The 14,085-nt window shown below is 36.7% G+C and overlaps 1 protein-coding gene across 1 annotated transcript in view; it reads left to right on the top strand.

Annotated features, from left to right (window-relative positions):
- Positions 1-14,085, top strand: part of LOC129236084 (calcium-activated potassium channel slowpoke) — a 282,580-nt gene that overhangs the window by 89,011 nt on the left and 179,484 nt on the right. The window contains exons 4-6 of the mRNA XM_054870285.1: positions 562-673; positions 1,086-1,237; positions 5,926-6,093. Coding sequence (XP_054726260.1) covers positions 562-673; positions 1,086-1,237; positions 5,926-6,093 — 432 coding nt within the window. The remainder of the gene's footprint in view (positions 1-561; positions 674-1,085; positions 1,238-5,925; positions 6,094-14,085) is intronic.

The raw sequence follows: 14,085 nt of genomic DNA, 5'->3' as shown, positions 1-14,085 counted from the left end.
CGATACAACGTTCAGAACGATCAACCAATTTCTGTATGGACTTTTTTATGTCATCTAAGGGAATGTTCTTTAACACTTGTGTCACGGCTGCTTAAATGGCTGGAATATCATCATAAAACGCACCTTTCATGGCAGTTTTCAATTTAGGGAACAGAAAATAGTCGCATGGTGATAGATCAGGAGAATACGGAGGGTGGTCGATGACACAAATATGTTTTTGCATCAAAAATTCACGAACATTTTTGGTTTTGTGAGGTGGTGCATTATCATGCAATAAAAACAACTGTTTCCCTCTGGATATTCAGGTCTTACACGAACAATTCTTGACCACAAACGATGTAAAACTTGTAAATAGTATTCTCCATTAATAGTTTGACCTTCTGCAACAAATTCCTTGTGTACAATACCCTTGGAATCGTAGAACGTGATCAAAATTGTTCATTACAGCTTAAGCACTTAACTTGTCTGTTTTGTACCTTTGCGTAAATCCAGTCGCTTTTTATTATTTCATATATTTCGTATCGATATTTTAAGTGTTTTCTCTTTTCTTTACATTTCCAGTTCATAGCGGCGTCCGATAAACTTTGGTTTATGTTAGAAATGTACAGTTTTGTAGATTATTTTACAATACCCCCGTCCTTTGTATCAATATATTTAGATCGGACATGGATCGGTAAGCAGCATTTGCGTAAATATATTGGCAAAAAAAAAATATTCAAAATAAATTCTAAATTATCAATCTAAAAAATGCTATATGAATGTAAATTAACTACGTATTTTCCTTTTCTACTTCATGCATATGCCACACAACACGCACACAACCGCGCATAAACATCTGTAAACTACTTCACAAACAAACAAACAAACAAACAAACTTATTACCATCTATCATTTCTATACGCACACACGTGTATGTGTTGTCTGATCGAAATGGCTGTATGCAATGGATTTTACTCCCACCAAAAATATAAAAAAAATGAAAAAAAAAAATTTTGAAATATGAAAAAAATAAAAATAAATAAAAAAAATCACAAACTACAATTGGCGCCTCAATGGGTTGTTGCAATGCTTCGCTCGCGGCACAGGTCTTCGATTTCTTCGAGCGTTACGTCTCATGACTGTACCGGATATTTTACAATATTTAAATGTTCTAAAAACATCGAGTTCGATACGCTTGGCTCAACTAGTATCAATTTTTATATCAGTATGGTTAACAGCAGCGGGCATAATACATCTGGTATGTATGGATTGAAGAAACGATGATTTGTAATTTTAAATAAATATCTACTTTATGTGTATGTGCATTTCATTTATGATTTTCCCGTTGGTTAGTTGCGTATCTGCTCTACTTCATCGTTTTTTTTTTCTTTCTATTTATGCATTCACCTGCATTTTGGGCCATATTTCCATCATCATTATTATGTTTTTTTTTTGTTATTTTACTTGCTTTTTTTTTTGGTAACTAACATATACAAATGTATGTATGTAAATGAACGTCAATCGCTTTGAGCAGCTGCCAGTTGTAGCCAGAGTAAATTTGTTTCATCATCCAGCGCTTGTCGGTGGTCGATCCTTGCGCTCAGATTGCCGACCGCCCTGTCAAAGGCACTGTTCATTGGCTTGGCGTTCATTGCAAAACAATACAAAAAATTTTTAAAACTAAATAGTCCAATAGTATAACTCGTAAACGGCGCAGTGGTGCAAATGCAGCGAGTTTTCTATGCATTTAAAAGTGAGCGTGGACGCCCCTACTAAAATCGCACAATTGCACATTGCCGAACATGTAGATAAATCACTTAGATACTCGTAATCGTAGTGGCACGCAAATACATGCATTATTAAAACAAAGTATTTAAAAGTAATTACTAAAATATGAATTCTTAATTAGTGCTCAATTGAATAAAATGTAATTAACACAATATTAGTATTTTCAAAATTTATTCCAACCACTAACATCTATAAAAATGTCCTCATTGCGGATTGTAACTTTGCGCGTACGTATTTCGGGTGCTGCAGAAACATATAAAGCCTTCTATTAAGCATTATAACAACAAATGCAATTAGAAAAAATTAATAACAAATTTAGGTTATGACCAGGGTGCGAAAAGAATGTTTCCAAATACACAGTAGTCTGTACTTTCGCCCTTACTCGTATTAATTCTTAATCGCCATATGTGTATGTTCAATAAAACTTGGCTTTCATATTTTAAAATTTTGGAAAGTTTCATTTTGTAGCTTTCATAGCCATGAAAATTTGTTTATGGCACCATTCCAGCTCATTGAATTTTCGTTAAGTCTACAGCCCGATTTCGATATAACTTCTCAACTTTTTGATCAGTTTTAACTATTTTTCTTTTTCCATCAAGGCTCATAATTTATTTATAAAAGCACAAGCGGGCACTGCAGCCGAATGGGTTGGTTACCATTCAGAATTCGGAGAAAATGTGGGTTCGAATCTTCGTACAAAATTCAGGAAAAACTTTTACCTTATAGCGGTCTCAGGCAAGGACAAACGTCCGGGTGTATATCTACCATGAAAAAGCTCCTTACACAAGAAACAAAAATATTTGCCATTCAGCTTAAAACTGTAGGCCCCTCCATTGGTGGAACAACGTCAAGACGAACGGCACAAATAGGAGGAGGGGCCAAACACCTAACAGAATTATACGTGCCAATTATTAAATAATACCACCCTGATCAAAAAATTCGCTGAATATATTGAGAAAAAATAAAATACAAGTTTATTCCTCAGGAGTCATATCATCGCCTTAATATTATACTCTGATCATTTGGGGATCTCCTTCAGTTTTCGGCTCCTCTACTACTGTAGTACCTTTCAGGCTGAACTGATGGCAATAATGAAAACCGCGACACTTGTACAGTGTGATGCGATATCTGCAGATCGCATCTACCTTTTCACTGAGAGCCAGAAGGCGATAAAATACTTCACAAAACAGTCGGCAACCTCCAAGGTAGCCATGAAATGCCGCACATCACTCGATAAGATGAGTAATTTCGGAGTAATTTCACCTGAAGGTAGCAGAAGCACCTAGCCATCGCGTTATTAAGGGTAACTGCAGAGCCCATGAAAGACGGAGTGATGAAACCACCTGCAGAATTACCCGACAATTGTGGCCGACTCTAAATGCTAAGCATATCTCCGCTAAGCCAAAATAAGCACAGTCTTAGCACACTGATTTCAGTCATAACAGGGCACTGCCCAAGGGTGGATGTGAAAACTCGTGACTTCTGTAAAAGTTGTCTAGATGAGGAGGAGAAAGAGACAATTTCGCATCTTCAGTGCCAATATTCTACTCTATCCAGACGTAGGTTTACTATTATAGGGACACAATTTTTTAATGAATTGGAAGATCTCAGTTCTGCAGAAATCAGGGATTTCTAAAATTTTCGAAAAGCACGCACTGGTTTTGTGAGAGATAGGGATAAGTGAGCGTGTTCCACAGAACCGCTTCAACCTACCTAACCTTAAAATTACTCCCCATCGACTGGGACGTACTTATGCCAGCGTGTGATCCAGCACTTGAAACATTTCTGGAACTCCTTTTTCATTGTAGCCATTAGAGCTGTCTTCAATTTTTTCATTAGGTCGGTTTTTTGAGTCGATCAAGCCCAAATAAAATCGCAGGGAGCCATATTAGGTGAGCTCTGTGGCTGTTGGATGGTATTCGTTTCGTTTTTGGTCAAAAATTCACATAAATTGCTGTCACTGTGCGACGGTGCCTTATCGTGGCGCAATATCCACGATTAATTTTCCTTCAAAACCTTTCTTTTTTGGTGAATTGTTTCACGTAAACGTGTCATAACGCCCGAATTAACTATCTGACCTTCTTGCAAAAATTCATAGTATACAATGCCGTTGTAATGCATTAAAATCGTGAGCATCGCTTTCGTTTTTGACTGCGAACGAATTGTTTTTTTTTTTTTCTTTGGTCTTGGTTCATTCGTTCATTCGGAGCTCTCCATACACTCGCTTGATGTCTTTACTCATCAGCCTATGCGTGTGGTACTCACAAGCCCACGTCTCGTCTACAGTAATGATACTTTTGCTGAATGTTGTATCGGACTCATATCTATGGCGTTATCAATGTGGCCCCTTTTTTTCATGAAATCCAGAGGTCTTTTGGCACCAACTTTCCAGCAACTGGGCGCGAACCCAAATCATTAACTGCAATGTTCTGAACGGATTTATAAGCAATGTTCAAGTCCTCGACCAGCTCTTTGATGGTTAATCCGTTCGTTTGATCAAGTTTTCTTTCACTTTATTGATGTTTTCATCAGTTTTTGATACCGGCGGCCTGCCACGACGTTCGTCATCCTCGATGGACTCATGAACTCTTCTGAAGCTTTCATGCCATTCGTAAACGGCTGTTTTCCATAGAGTATCATTATCGCAATAGTTTCCCAAAATTTCTGAGGGTTTTGCGCAATTGGATCCATTTTGAACGCAAAATTTAATACAAACTCGTGGTACAAATGCAAATACATTTTTAAAACTGTAAAAAATCGAAAAGATTTCCAGAGGTAGATTTACTCAAGATGACTTAACTTTGACAAATTTCAAGCAATGGCGTAAAATTTTGGTAGAAACTTTAATCACACATGTGGCGACCTAAAAAACGCAAATCAGTTTTACTTTAAACTTTTTACTTTACCAGCGACCAAGTAAGCGAGTCAACAGATGTCGTGAATTCGTTATATGCTTTGTTTCCACGTTCCTTTCGGTCGTCCTCTTCGGCGAGAGTTTAGCGGATTCCAGTCTACATAAAAGGTGATGCAAAATAATCAGCCCATCTTGAGACTCATAAATTTTACAAATGGCGTCGTGCGTCAAGCATATTTGAAACAAATAGACAAGCAATGGCATGCATAGTCGTTCAAGTAAATATTTCCATCCCTCAAAATATTTTTGAAGTGAAACTTTTTAGGCGTCGATGGACGAGCGAGAATGGACAGTAAAATTTCAAAGCCATGCAACGGTTTGGGCATTTTCGTTCCGCGCGAGAGAGAGAAAAGATACAACGTAGAGGAAAAGGAGAGAGATTCACTTTAGGCTATTTACGTCTCCCTTTTATGCGGTCACGCTATAGTGTTAGATGCTATATGTGCGCTCGGCTCTAACACCACGCTAATACATGCGAGCGAGAGAGAGCAACGTATAGTTAGAATACGACAGATCGTATTGTGCGTGCTGCGGCAGTACGCGTTGATGACAGACGCTATATATACGCAGTTGATTTACCACGTGTATTATTTTTGTAAATTTTGTCTATTTGTATTCTCTGCAAATGTTGTGAATTTATTTAGATATATATTCTTTCTCTCTCTCATTCTCTCTCGGGTCTCTTTTTCTTTCTTTGTCTGCCTTGAAAGTTTCACTTCTGTTATGTGTACAACGCTACACGCACTTTTTTTATTTATTATAGTAAAAAAATGTATTCAAAATGGATGACCAATTTTACGCCAAGACGGTTTTTACATTCTTTTGGACTTATAATTTCTTTTTTAGTTTTTGTGCAATAAACGGGTTTAAAAATTACTCCTACTCAGCCCAAAACTATGCCACAATTACAATGTAGCAAGAAGCCGTATACCCGTCCGATTTTTTGACAAGCTTCTCAGTGGTTTTCAGTTGTTGGACAAGCTTTTTGATGAGTTCAACTCAGTTTAGATTTTTTAAACTAAGATCTTCCCTGCTAGATTAGATTTTTAGAATTTTTTTAGTGTGACTAACGTACAGAGTTGATCTCGCACTGGCTAGCTAACGCTGAGTATCAATAACTCGCACCTCCTTACAAGTCAAATCAGCAGAGTTACCATCCGCAATGCGGACAATAATTGCATTTGCGTTTACAATGTATCTATGTTATGTTTTTTCTTGTATTGCTGCATTTATTTAAAATTTAGCTGGAGAACTCTGGCGATCCGCTGGATTTTAATAATGCTCATCGATTATCCTATTGGACCTGTGTCTATTTCCTAATTGTGACCATGTCAACGGTAGGATATGGTGACGTTTACTGTGAGACTGTATTGGGAAGGACATTTCTTGTGTTCTTTCTACTCGTCGGCTTGGTAAGTTGCAATTAACATAAAAACACATATACACAACAATTTTCAAATATGTAATTGAATTAAAAAAAAGAAAATAATTTAAAAATTTCAAGGTGACGAAAAACGACGCATAAAAAATTCGATTTCTAAGAAAAACAAAAAAAAAAAAAATAACTAAATCGTGCAATTCGATAAGCCTATAAAGCAGTGGTGTCTGCATTTTTTAAATATTAGGTAATAGAAATTAAGAAAATACAATATTTACAATAAAAAATAAAAATAAAAAATGAGGTAACAATTTAGCGAAAAAACATAAAAATCCACCATACAAAAAAAATCAATTAAAATTTCTTCATCCAATCCCTGCTTTCTTCCACAAGTGAAGCCTTGACGAAATGCGAGTTATTTAGGCGCTTACATTTTGATTGAAGCTGTTTTTGTAAAAGCTTTTTTTAGGTACATCCGCCACATATGCGCTTTGGTAGCAGTGGGCTAAACCGTTATTGACGTTAATTTTTTTCGGTTAGCATGGCAGCAGCAGTGTATTGAATGGTTTACCCATGCCCCTTTGAAAACCTCCAAGTAACTCTATTCCAATAAAAAAATCGGCCTATACTTACCAAGAAAAAAAAAAAACAAAAAAAAGTTTGAATAAATAAAAACAGTAGTGGTGTGAATGGAAGTTTTTTTCAAAAGTTATAGATAACCATTTTAATTATTTTATTCTTCTAAAAAATTAGCGTTAAAATTGCTTATCCCCAAAAATTATCTCAAAAAAAGGAAGTATATACCAAATATATAATCAAATAGTGCGTACGGTAAAAATTTGTTTGAAATTATACAGCATTTCTTTTCGCCATATTAACAGCCTAGCATACAATTTTATAACTACACTTTCAATAGCTTTTTCCACAATTTTTCACACTCCCACTCTAAATTTTTTATTAAAATTAATAGAGCCACCCACAAAAGTAAGCAAAGCAACTAAAGACAGTAATTAGATTGCTTTTTTTGTGATTTTGAGACTTTAAGAGAAGTTATTTAGTTGTTCGTTTTTAATAATAAATTATGTCGAATTTCAGTAAAGCGTAGCTTAAACGAATTTAAATTAAATAATTCAAATTGTTTTATTTTTTTATTATTTTTTAATACAAATTTTCATATAGGAAATGTGTAAAAAAGTTTTATTTTAGATTTTCGAAAATCACTACTTACACTAGTTTACACGAAAAAAGGACTTCCTTAAAAAAGTTTTTCTTTCAGACTAATTTCGTTGCGAAAATCAGATTCATTTATTTTTCTATTAGAGTTTCATTTATTTTTCTATTTCTTTACCATTTTTGCAAAAAAAAAACTACAGAAAAGCGAATAACACTAAATGTTAATGGATATCGTTCGAAAGCCTATAATTTGCCTTATTGTGCTTATGTATTTTTTGTGTCAAGTAAAATAGTTAGTAATTGTATTTTTATTTTTTCTTCTTCACATTCGGGAGCATAGGGCCTCAACAAGACTCTTCCATCGTTTCTGGGCTGTTGTTTTTGCACCGTCCCGTGTGACATCGGCATCTCGTGCAACATCGACCTTCTCTTAGTGATCTTTGGCCGACCGCGACCTCTGCGCCCTTGCTGGCTCCAGTCTAATGTCATTCTCGTAATGCTAGCTGGCGGTTTTCTAAGCCTGTGTCATTGCCATTCGTTGCTCTCCTCAGCGCGTCGTTGCTGATGGTGTTCGGCCAGAATATTTTACAGATGATGGGAAGGCATGTGGTGCCGGAATCACTAGAGTCGTGCTTAGGTATACATCACAGGGTGGTGTCCTCACGACTCTTTTTTTGGCTAGTAGCTATTGATGAAGTTCTACCTCTTTTAAACGAGGCTTCCGTGTCAGTGCCGCCCTTAATGTAATTCTGCACTTACTTCCCATTGATGTTGAAGTTCAATTCATTACTGCTCAGAGCGCTATTAGGTTGAAGGTGGTTGGCCTCTGGAGGCGACCTCCTGTAGGATATGGTAGTATTTTGAGTTAATTTCTTCTTCTTTGTCTGTATTTCGTACAAATCTCTCCACCCGCAAACTGGGTTTTAAGGTTTGCGCTACAGCTATATTTCCAAGCGAGCTGGACTGGAAGGAGGGGAGAGTCTGCACGGACATAGGTACCTCTATTTTCACCGACGGATCCAAGATAGAATGTAGGTGAATGCGAGCGAAGGTTTTCTCTAAATCAGCCAATATTTCAGTCTCCTTTAAACTGCCGAAAACTAGTAGTGGTTTTCAAGCAGAGGTCTTCGTGATCCTCCAGGCATGCAAAATGCTCAGGGATCGCTGCATATTCTGATAGCTAAGCTGCAGTCAAGACGCTGTCATTACCATGTTGCAGTTCTCTTCTGGACAACTCCTGTAAGAAGAAGATCTCGAATATGCAAGAAACATTCCTCTTATCAGGGTTCCAAGGCATAGGAACATAGTGGAAAATGAAATTGCCGATGAGCTTACCAGCAGAGTGTCGATAGAACCGGTTTCAGTTGTCTCCATCTCATACATCGGTGTTCCCCTGATCGTTGTTAAAGGGGATCTACACAAATTCTTTCTTAAAAAAGCGCAAGACAAATGGAATGCTATCTTAAGTTTATGCTATCTCAAAAAGCACTTTGGTCTCAGTACGACAGAACTCAACCCCTATTGCAGAACCTGTGAGGATTCGGCAGAAAAAGCGACTGTTAAACACTTACTTTGTAAATGTCCGGGTTGGGCGGCTGGTAACTTGAGGTTGCTTAGTATGCTTCTAGTGGATAGCCGAGGCAGTTCTTCAGCCTAGATCCCTTTTTTCCTCCACTGGTGGATCCTTTTTCTCTCCTCCACAGCACTAGAAAGTTGTAGTTGGTTTTTCTTCGTTTAAATCTTGAAATTTTTCGCAGGTAGAGGTATCGTAGTGTATCCATTGTACTCTTGATATCTAACCTACCTTTAACTACTTTAGCGTAGAGAGAAAAAAAAATTATTGAAGTCGTTAAGGCGGCTAACAAGTTGTTTAAGATTATTTCAGTTAGTATTCAAGTTCTTATGTCGGCATCTATCACACATCACCAAGAGATCTTTCTGCTACCACAGCTATGTACTTGTGCCTCGTTGATGTCAAGAAAGGACAGCCCTGCAGACGTCGCCGGCATCTTTGCGCAATGTATGGCCTATCCAACCAAACCGTTTGTATTTGATTGTTAGCTCGATGGGGAGTTCATTGGTCGATTCCAATAGGTCCGTATTAGAAATGAAATGCGGCCAGCAGATCCTTCTGATTTTGCGTGGAACAGAAATTTCGAAGCTTGGTTTTGTCTGATAAGGATTTTCAAGACCAAATGTTGCTTAATTGCGTAAAAGCACCGCGGGCTCTATTGAAAATATTGTAATCTTTGGAATTTTTCGATTAACGCAAAAAATATTTCAATGCAAATGTGTAATATAGCCTTCCCTTATTGATACCCATATAAGTTTAATTTTGTTTGCTTTCCTGTAGGTTTGTTTTTTTGCAATAACTGCACAAAGACCTAGAAAACGAATTTTTAGAAAAATATATGAAAAATATACTGAAAATTTTCGTGATTAAAAAACCTTTTTTCAGCAAATATTTGAATTTTTTTAAACCAGAACTAAATTTAATGCCTTTTATTTATTCACCTTTTTTAGCGAAAATTTCCCTTTGAAAAACACACACACATATGCGGAAATGTACATATATTTATATGCCTATAAGACAGGCAAACACATACTTATGCACAGGTTTTGTTTTAATCCATGCTTCCCCCTTTTCTTCTATTCCACGCTTAAACATTTGACTTCAAAAATATATCAAAATTTCTTACAAACCAAATAATACTGAAATTTGTGTTTTTTTTTCTGTTTGTGTTAACATTATTTCAATTTTGCTGTTGTAGTGTTTAATAATTCATTAAAATATTCGCCGTTCGAAAGCATGCGATTTTATTTGCTTTTTTAGTAACACAAGTCAAAAATATTCTTAGCAAAATTCGCTCGTGCACATTTTCAATACAAAATAAAAATTAAGACAAACATTTTTTTTATCGCAGATCCCCAAAAGTAAGGTTCGTTTGCTCATAAAGTAACAAGAATAAATAACATTTTAAGGGTATTTTTTTTATTTAACTAATAAAGTGAGAGTTTAGCAACGGAGCTGCGCAACTATTGCTAACTTAAAGACCGCTTTAATACATTTGTTCATCAATTTGAAAAATAGGAATTTTCGAGTTCACAACTATGGTGAGACTGGAGCTAAAATTCACTATTTTGCTTTAGCTTTTCTTATTCATTATTCGCATGATTTGTATTCCCTCACTTTAAACCTAAGAGTACATTTTAAAGTTCACTTTAACTAACTTTTAAATACACAAAGCAGAGAGCTTAAAAAACTCTTGAGAAAATGGAGATAGATTTAGGGGCATGATAAAGTGAACTTTTACGTTAGTTGAGAAGCGGTCTCAAATCATTGTAAGTGCGGGTATAAATAACAGCCCATGAAATTTTCACTTTCTTCCTATTCTTAGCATCAGAGTTCTTATGATGCTCAATGGTTCGTTGTTTCATTCACAACCACGTACCATCTCTTCCTATACAAAGTCACTTCCTTCCATTGCTCCACTTTTAGCTATCTTTTTCTTCACAGTACTCTTCTTCGGTCTCCAACCACGTACAATTCAAGTGATTTTCGTGTTGCTCTTTCTCTCTCTTAGTATTCTCATAACGTGCCCGAGCCCACAAAAAAAAAAAAAAAAAAAACAGAAAAAAAGCTCACAACCGTGGGGCAGCACGGGGTGAATTAAAGCTTTATCCTAGCTAAATCCTCACTTCTTGTTCACGGGGTAGCAATTTTGACTTAAGCAGCTTAATATTGGCAGCTAAGACTTTATTCGCTGATACTTTGATACCAAAATTTTCACTACACTAAAGTAAAATATCTGATCGGTTCTATAAGACCCAGTAAAAATGCATTTTGCCTTTGTAGTCTTGGGCTTTTGTATAGTAGGTAAGTGTTAGATGGCAAGAGTACCACTAGAGCGTCATTTTTATAGCGAAAATTTTCAAAACTTAAAACCATCTACATCTTTCCAGTGCTGTTAATGTAGTGAAGAAGAGAAAGGGCACCTAGGCTGGAGAGCTGCAGCAGGTTATCCCCGAAAGTACACTAAGGAACCTCAAGTACCTAGTCGCCAAATGCTTAAATTTAACAGCCTCTTTTTCTGTCGGATCCCCAAAGGTTCTGCAATGAGGAGTCCAAGCTGCTCTGCATGATTTTCAATCACTCAGTGACCGGTGACCACCGCTATAAGTTTCGAAATTGACTGGCGGGGGGTCCCTAGCACTTTAAGCGTCCTTCTTCTGTCGGACTGAGGTCAAGTGTTTTTGAGATAGCACAAACTTAAGATAGAATTCCATTTGACTTGTGCTTTTTTAAGAAAGAAACTGTGTAGATTCGCTTTAACAACGGTCAAGGGGATACGGATTTCCGGCTTTACTTCCTGACAAGTTCATCGGCAATTTCATTTTCCTCTGTGTTCCTATGCCTTGGAGCCCAGATAAGAGAAATGTTTCCTGCACACTCGAGACTTTTGATCTTCTTATAGAAGTTTACCAGAAGAGAAGTGCAACATTGTCTCTCTCCAAACAGCGATCCCTGAGCATTTTGCATGCCTGAAGGATCACGAAGACCTCTGCTTGAAAAACAATACTAGTTTCCGGCAGTTTAAAGGATATTGAACTTTCGGCTGATCGAGGGAAAACCTTCGCTCCAACTCCAGATTCCATCTTGATGTGAAAACAGAGGTATCTATGTATGTCCGTGCAGACGCTCTCCTCCTTTCAATCCAGCCTGCTTGTAAAGATAGCTCAGTGAATGTGCGTAGGTAGTATTTGTTTCACTCCCCATCGCATGGGAACACTAAAAAACAGCAACACGTATATCAAAGAATTTGAGAGCTGTTAGATAAAGCACGATTGAAAATATTTCTCTAAGCAAGGGCGGTCTCGCATTAAGAGTTCCATAAAATAATATTTTGACTCCAAATACATAGCACTGGTAACACAATAAGCCCTAGAAGTCTAAGTGAGATCTTTTTACAAATCAGCCAGCACTACCTAACCTAAGGACGGTCTCAAAATTTATTCACTCTAGCTCTTAAGCCGCTCACTTAAGCCCACGAAATCGAACCCTTTTCAGCTCTGCTCAAAAAATTAAAGATACCCTAGAACACACATGCCAGATGGAGAATGAAACTTAAAGAAGTGATAAAAAACCTTAAAAAAGAACGCCCTTGAATATGACCCCTTGAATATGACCTCCGCGAAGAAAAACTCAATTCTCTTGCGTACATTTATAATTTTATTACATTATCTGGTGCCCTCAATTGAAAATAACTTAAGTAAAAATGATCATCAAACCAGGAAAAAGCGCTGAAAACGTCGAATCATATCGGTCCATCAGCCTATGGCCTCTAAAGTAATGGAATCCCTTTCCCTAAAAAAAAACGATTAATTATAGGCAAGAAGACCGAAATTTTATCCCAAATCACCAATTGGGTTCAGAAATCATCCCAAAATCATCGCAAATCATCAATTCGGTATACAGAAAGCCTTTGAACAAAAAAAAACTATTGCTCAGCGGCTTTTCACGATATAGCCTTCGGCAGCGCTTAGCATGATGCCCGATATTTCTTTGTCAAACAAAGCGAAGAACAGTCTGAACTATGTCAAAGTCCAGCTAGTTTACCCCAAGGCAATATTATGGGCCCCATCCTATACCTGCTATATACTTACGATCTACCAACTTCTGAAGAAGCAATAGTTGGAACGATAGCGGATGACACTGCCGTACTCACAATTGACTCTCACCCCTACCCTATGTGGCCTCCCAAAAAATCCACAAAGGACTTGATAAAATAACTCATTGGAATGGCGCAATAAGCCAAACGAGACAAAATTTGCCCAAGCCACTTTTACACTAAATCGAAAAACTTGTCCACCCGTTAAGCTAAGTAATATAATCATTCCCCAAGCCAGCGTCACAAAATGTGTTAGTAGGCACCTTTAAAACTTACATAGAAAGCCCATATTTCCACCAAACGGAAGGCTCTAGGAATAAAACTCAGAAGCCAATATTGGTTACTACATCGAAATTCTCATGTTTCTTTAGCTTACTTAGCTGTCTTGAAAGCGATATGGACATATGGCATTCAACTTTGGGGCACAGCAGCTTGGAGTTAGCTAGATCGAAATACTCCAAAGATTCCAGTCAAACCCCCTGAGAATGATTTCAAACGCTCCTTATTATATCACAAATGCACAAATTCATCGTGAACTCAAAGTACCCACCATAGTTGAAGAAATAAGAAAGTATGCCGCATACTAGAAGAGCTTGTTAGGGCCAAATAAATATTCTTAGCACTCGTATACCGCGTCAATAGTGCCAAATCTACTCGTTTTTTTTTGTTTTGTGTCAGATTTATATTTGAGCCGCTCGTACTACTATTAAATCAATAAATTAGATTATTTGCTAAACTAGGGAAATATTGTGAGTTTCTTATAATTTCCCATACATATGCACAAACACAAATTTGACGTGTACACATATAAATAAATAATATGAAATTTTAGGCAATGTTTGCCAGCAGTATACCGGAAATAATAGAGCTCGTCGGTAGTGGCAATAAATATGGCGGCGAACTGAAAAGAGAACATGGAAAGAGGTAGTCTATTAAACTAAAATCCATCACAAACCAATAATAATAAATAACAAATTGCAAATATAAAATATAAATATAAATATACGCCTACTAAATATTACTTTCGCACATTATACATACATACATACATACAACAATAAGTGCAAAATCTATTCCACCTATTTGTACATTATAAATATAAATATTGAATTTTTACACACACATGACTATTTGTACGCTAAAATCAAGAAAAATAAATATAAATATTTTTTAAATCGTTAATT

The sequence above is a fragment of the Anastrepha obliqua genome, chromosome 1 (genome assembly GCF_027943255.1).
Source record: "Anastrepha obliqua isolate idAnaObli1 chromosome 1, idAnaObli1_1.0, whole genome shotgun sequence".
Taxonomy (NCBI): Eukaryota; Metazoa; Arthropoda; class Insecta; order Diptera; family Tephritidae; genus Anastrepha; species Anastrepha obliqua.
Note: the sequence above shows the minus strand (reverse complement) of the source record. Positions and strands in the feature narration are given on the sequence as shown.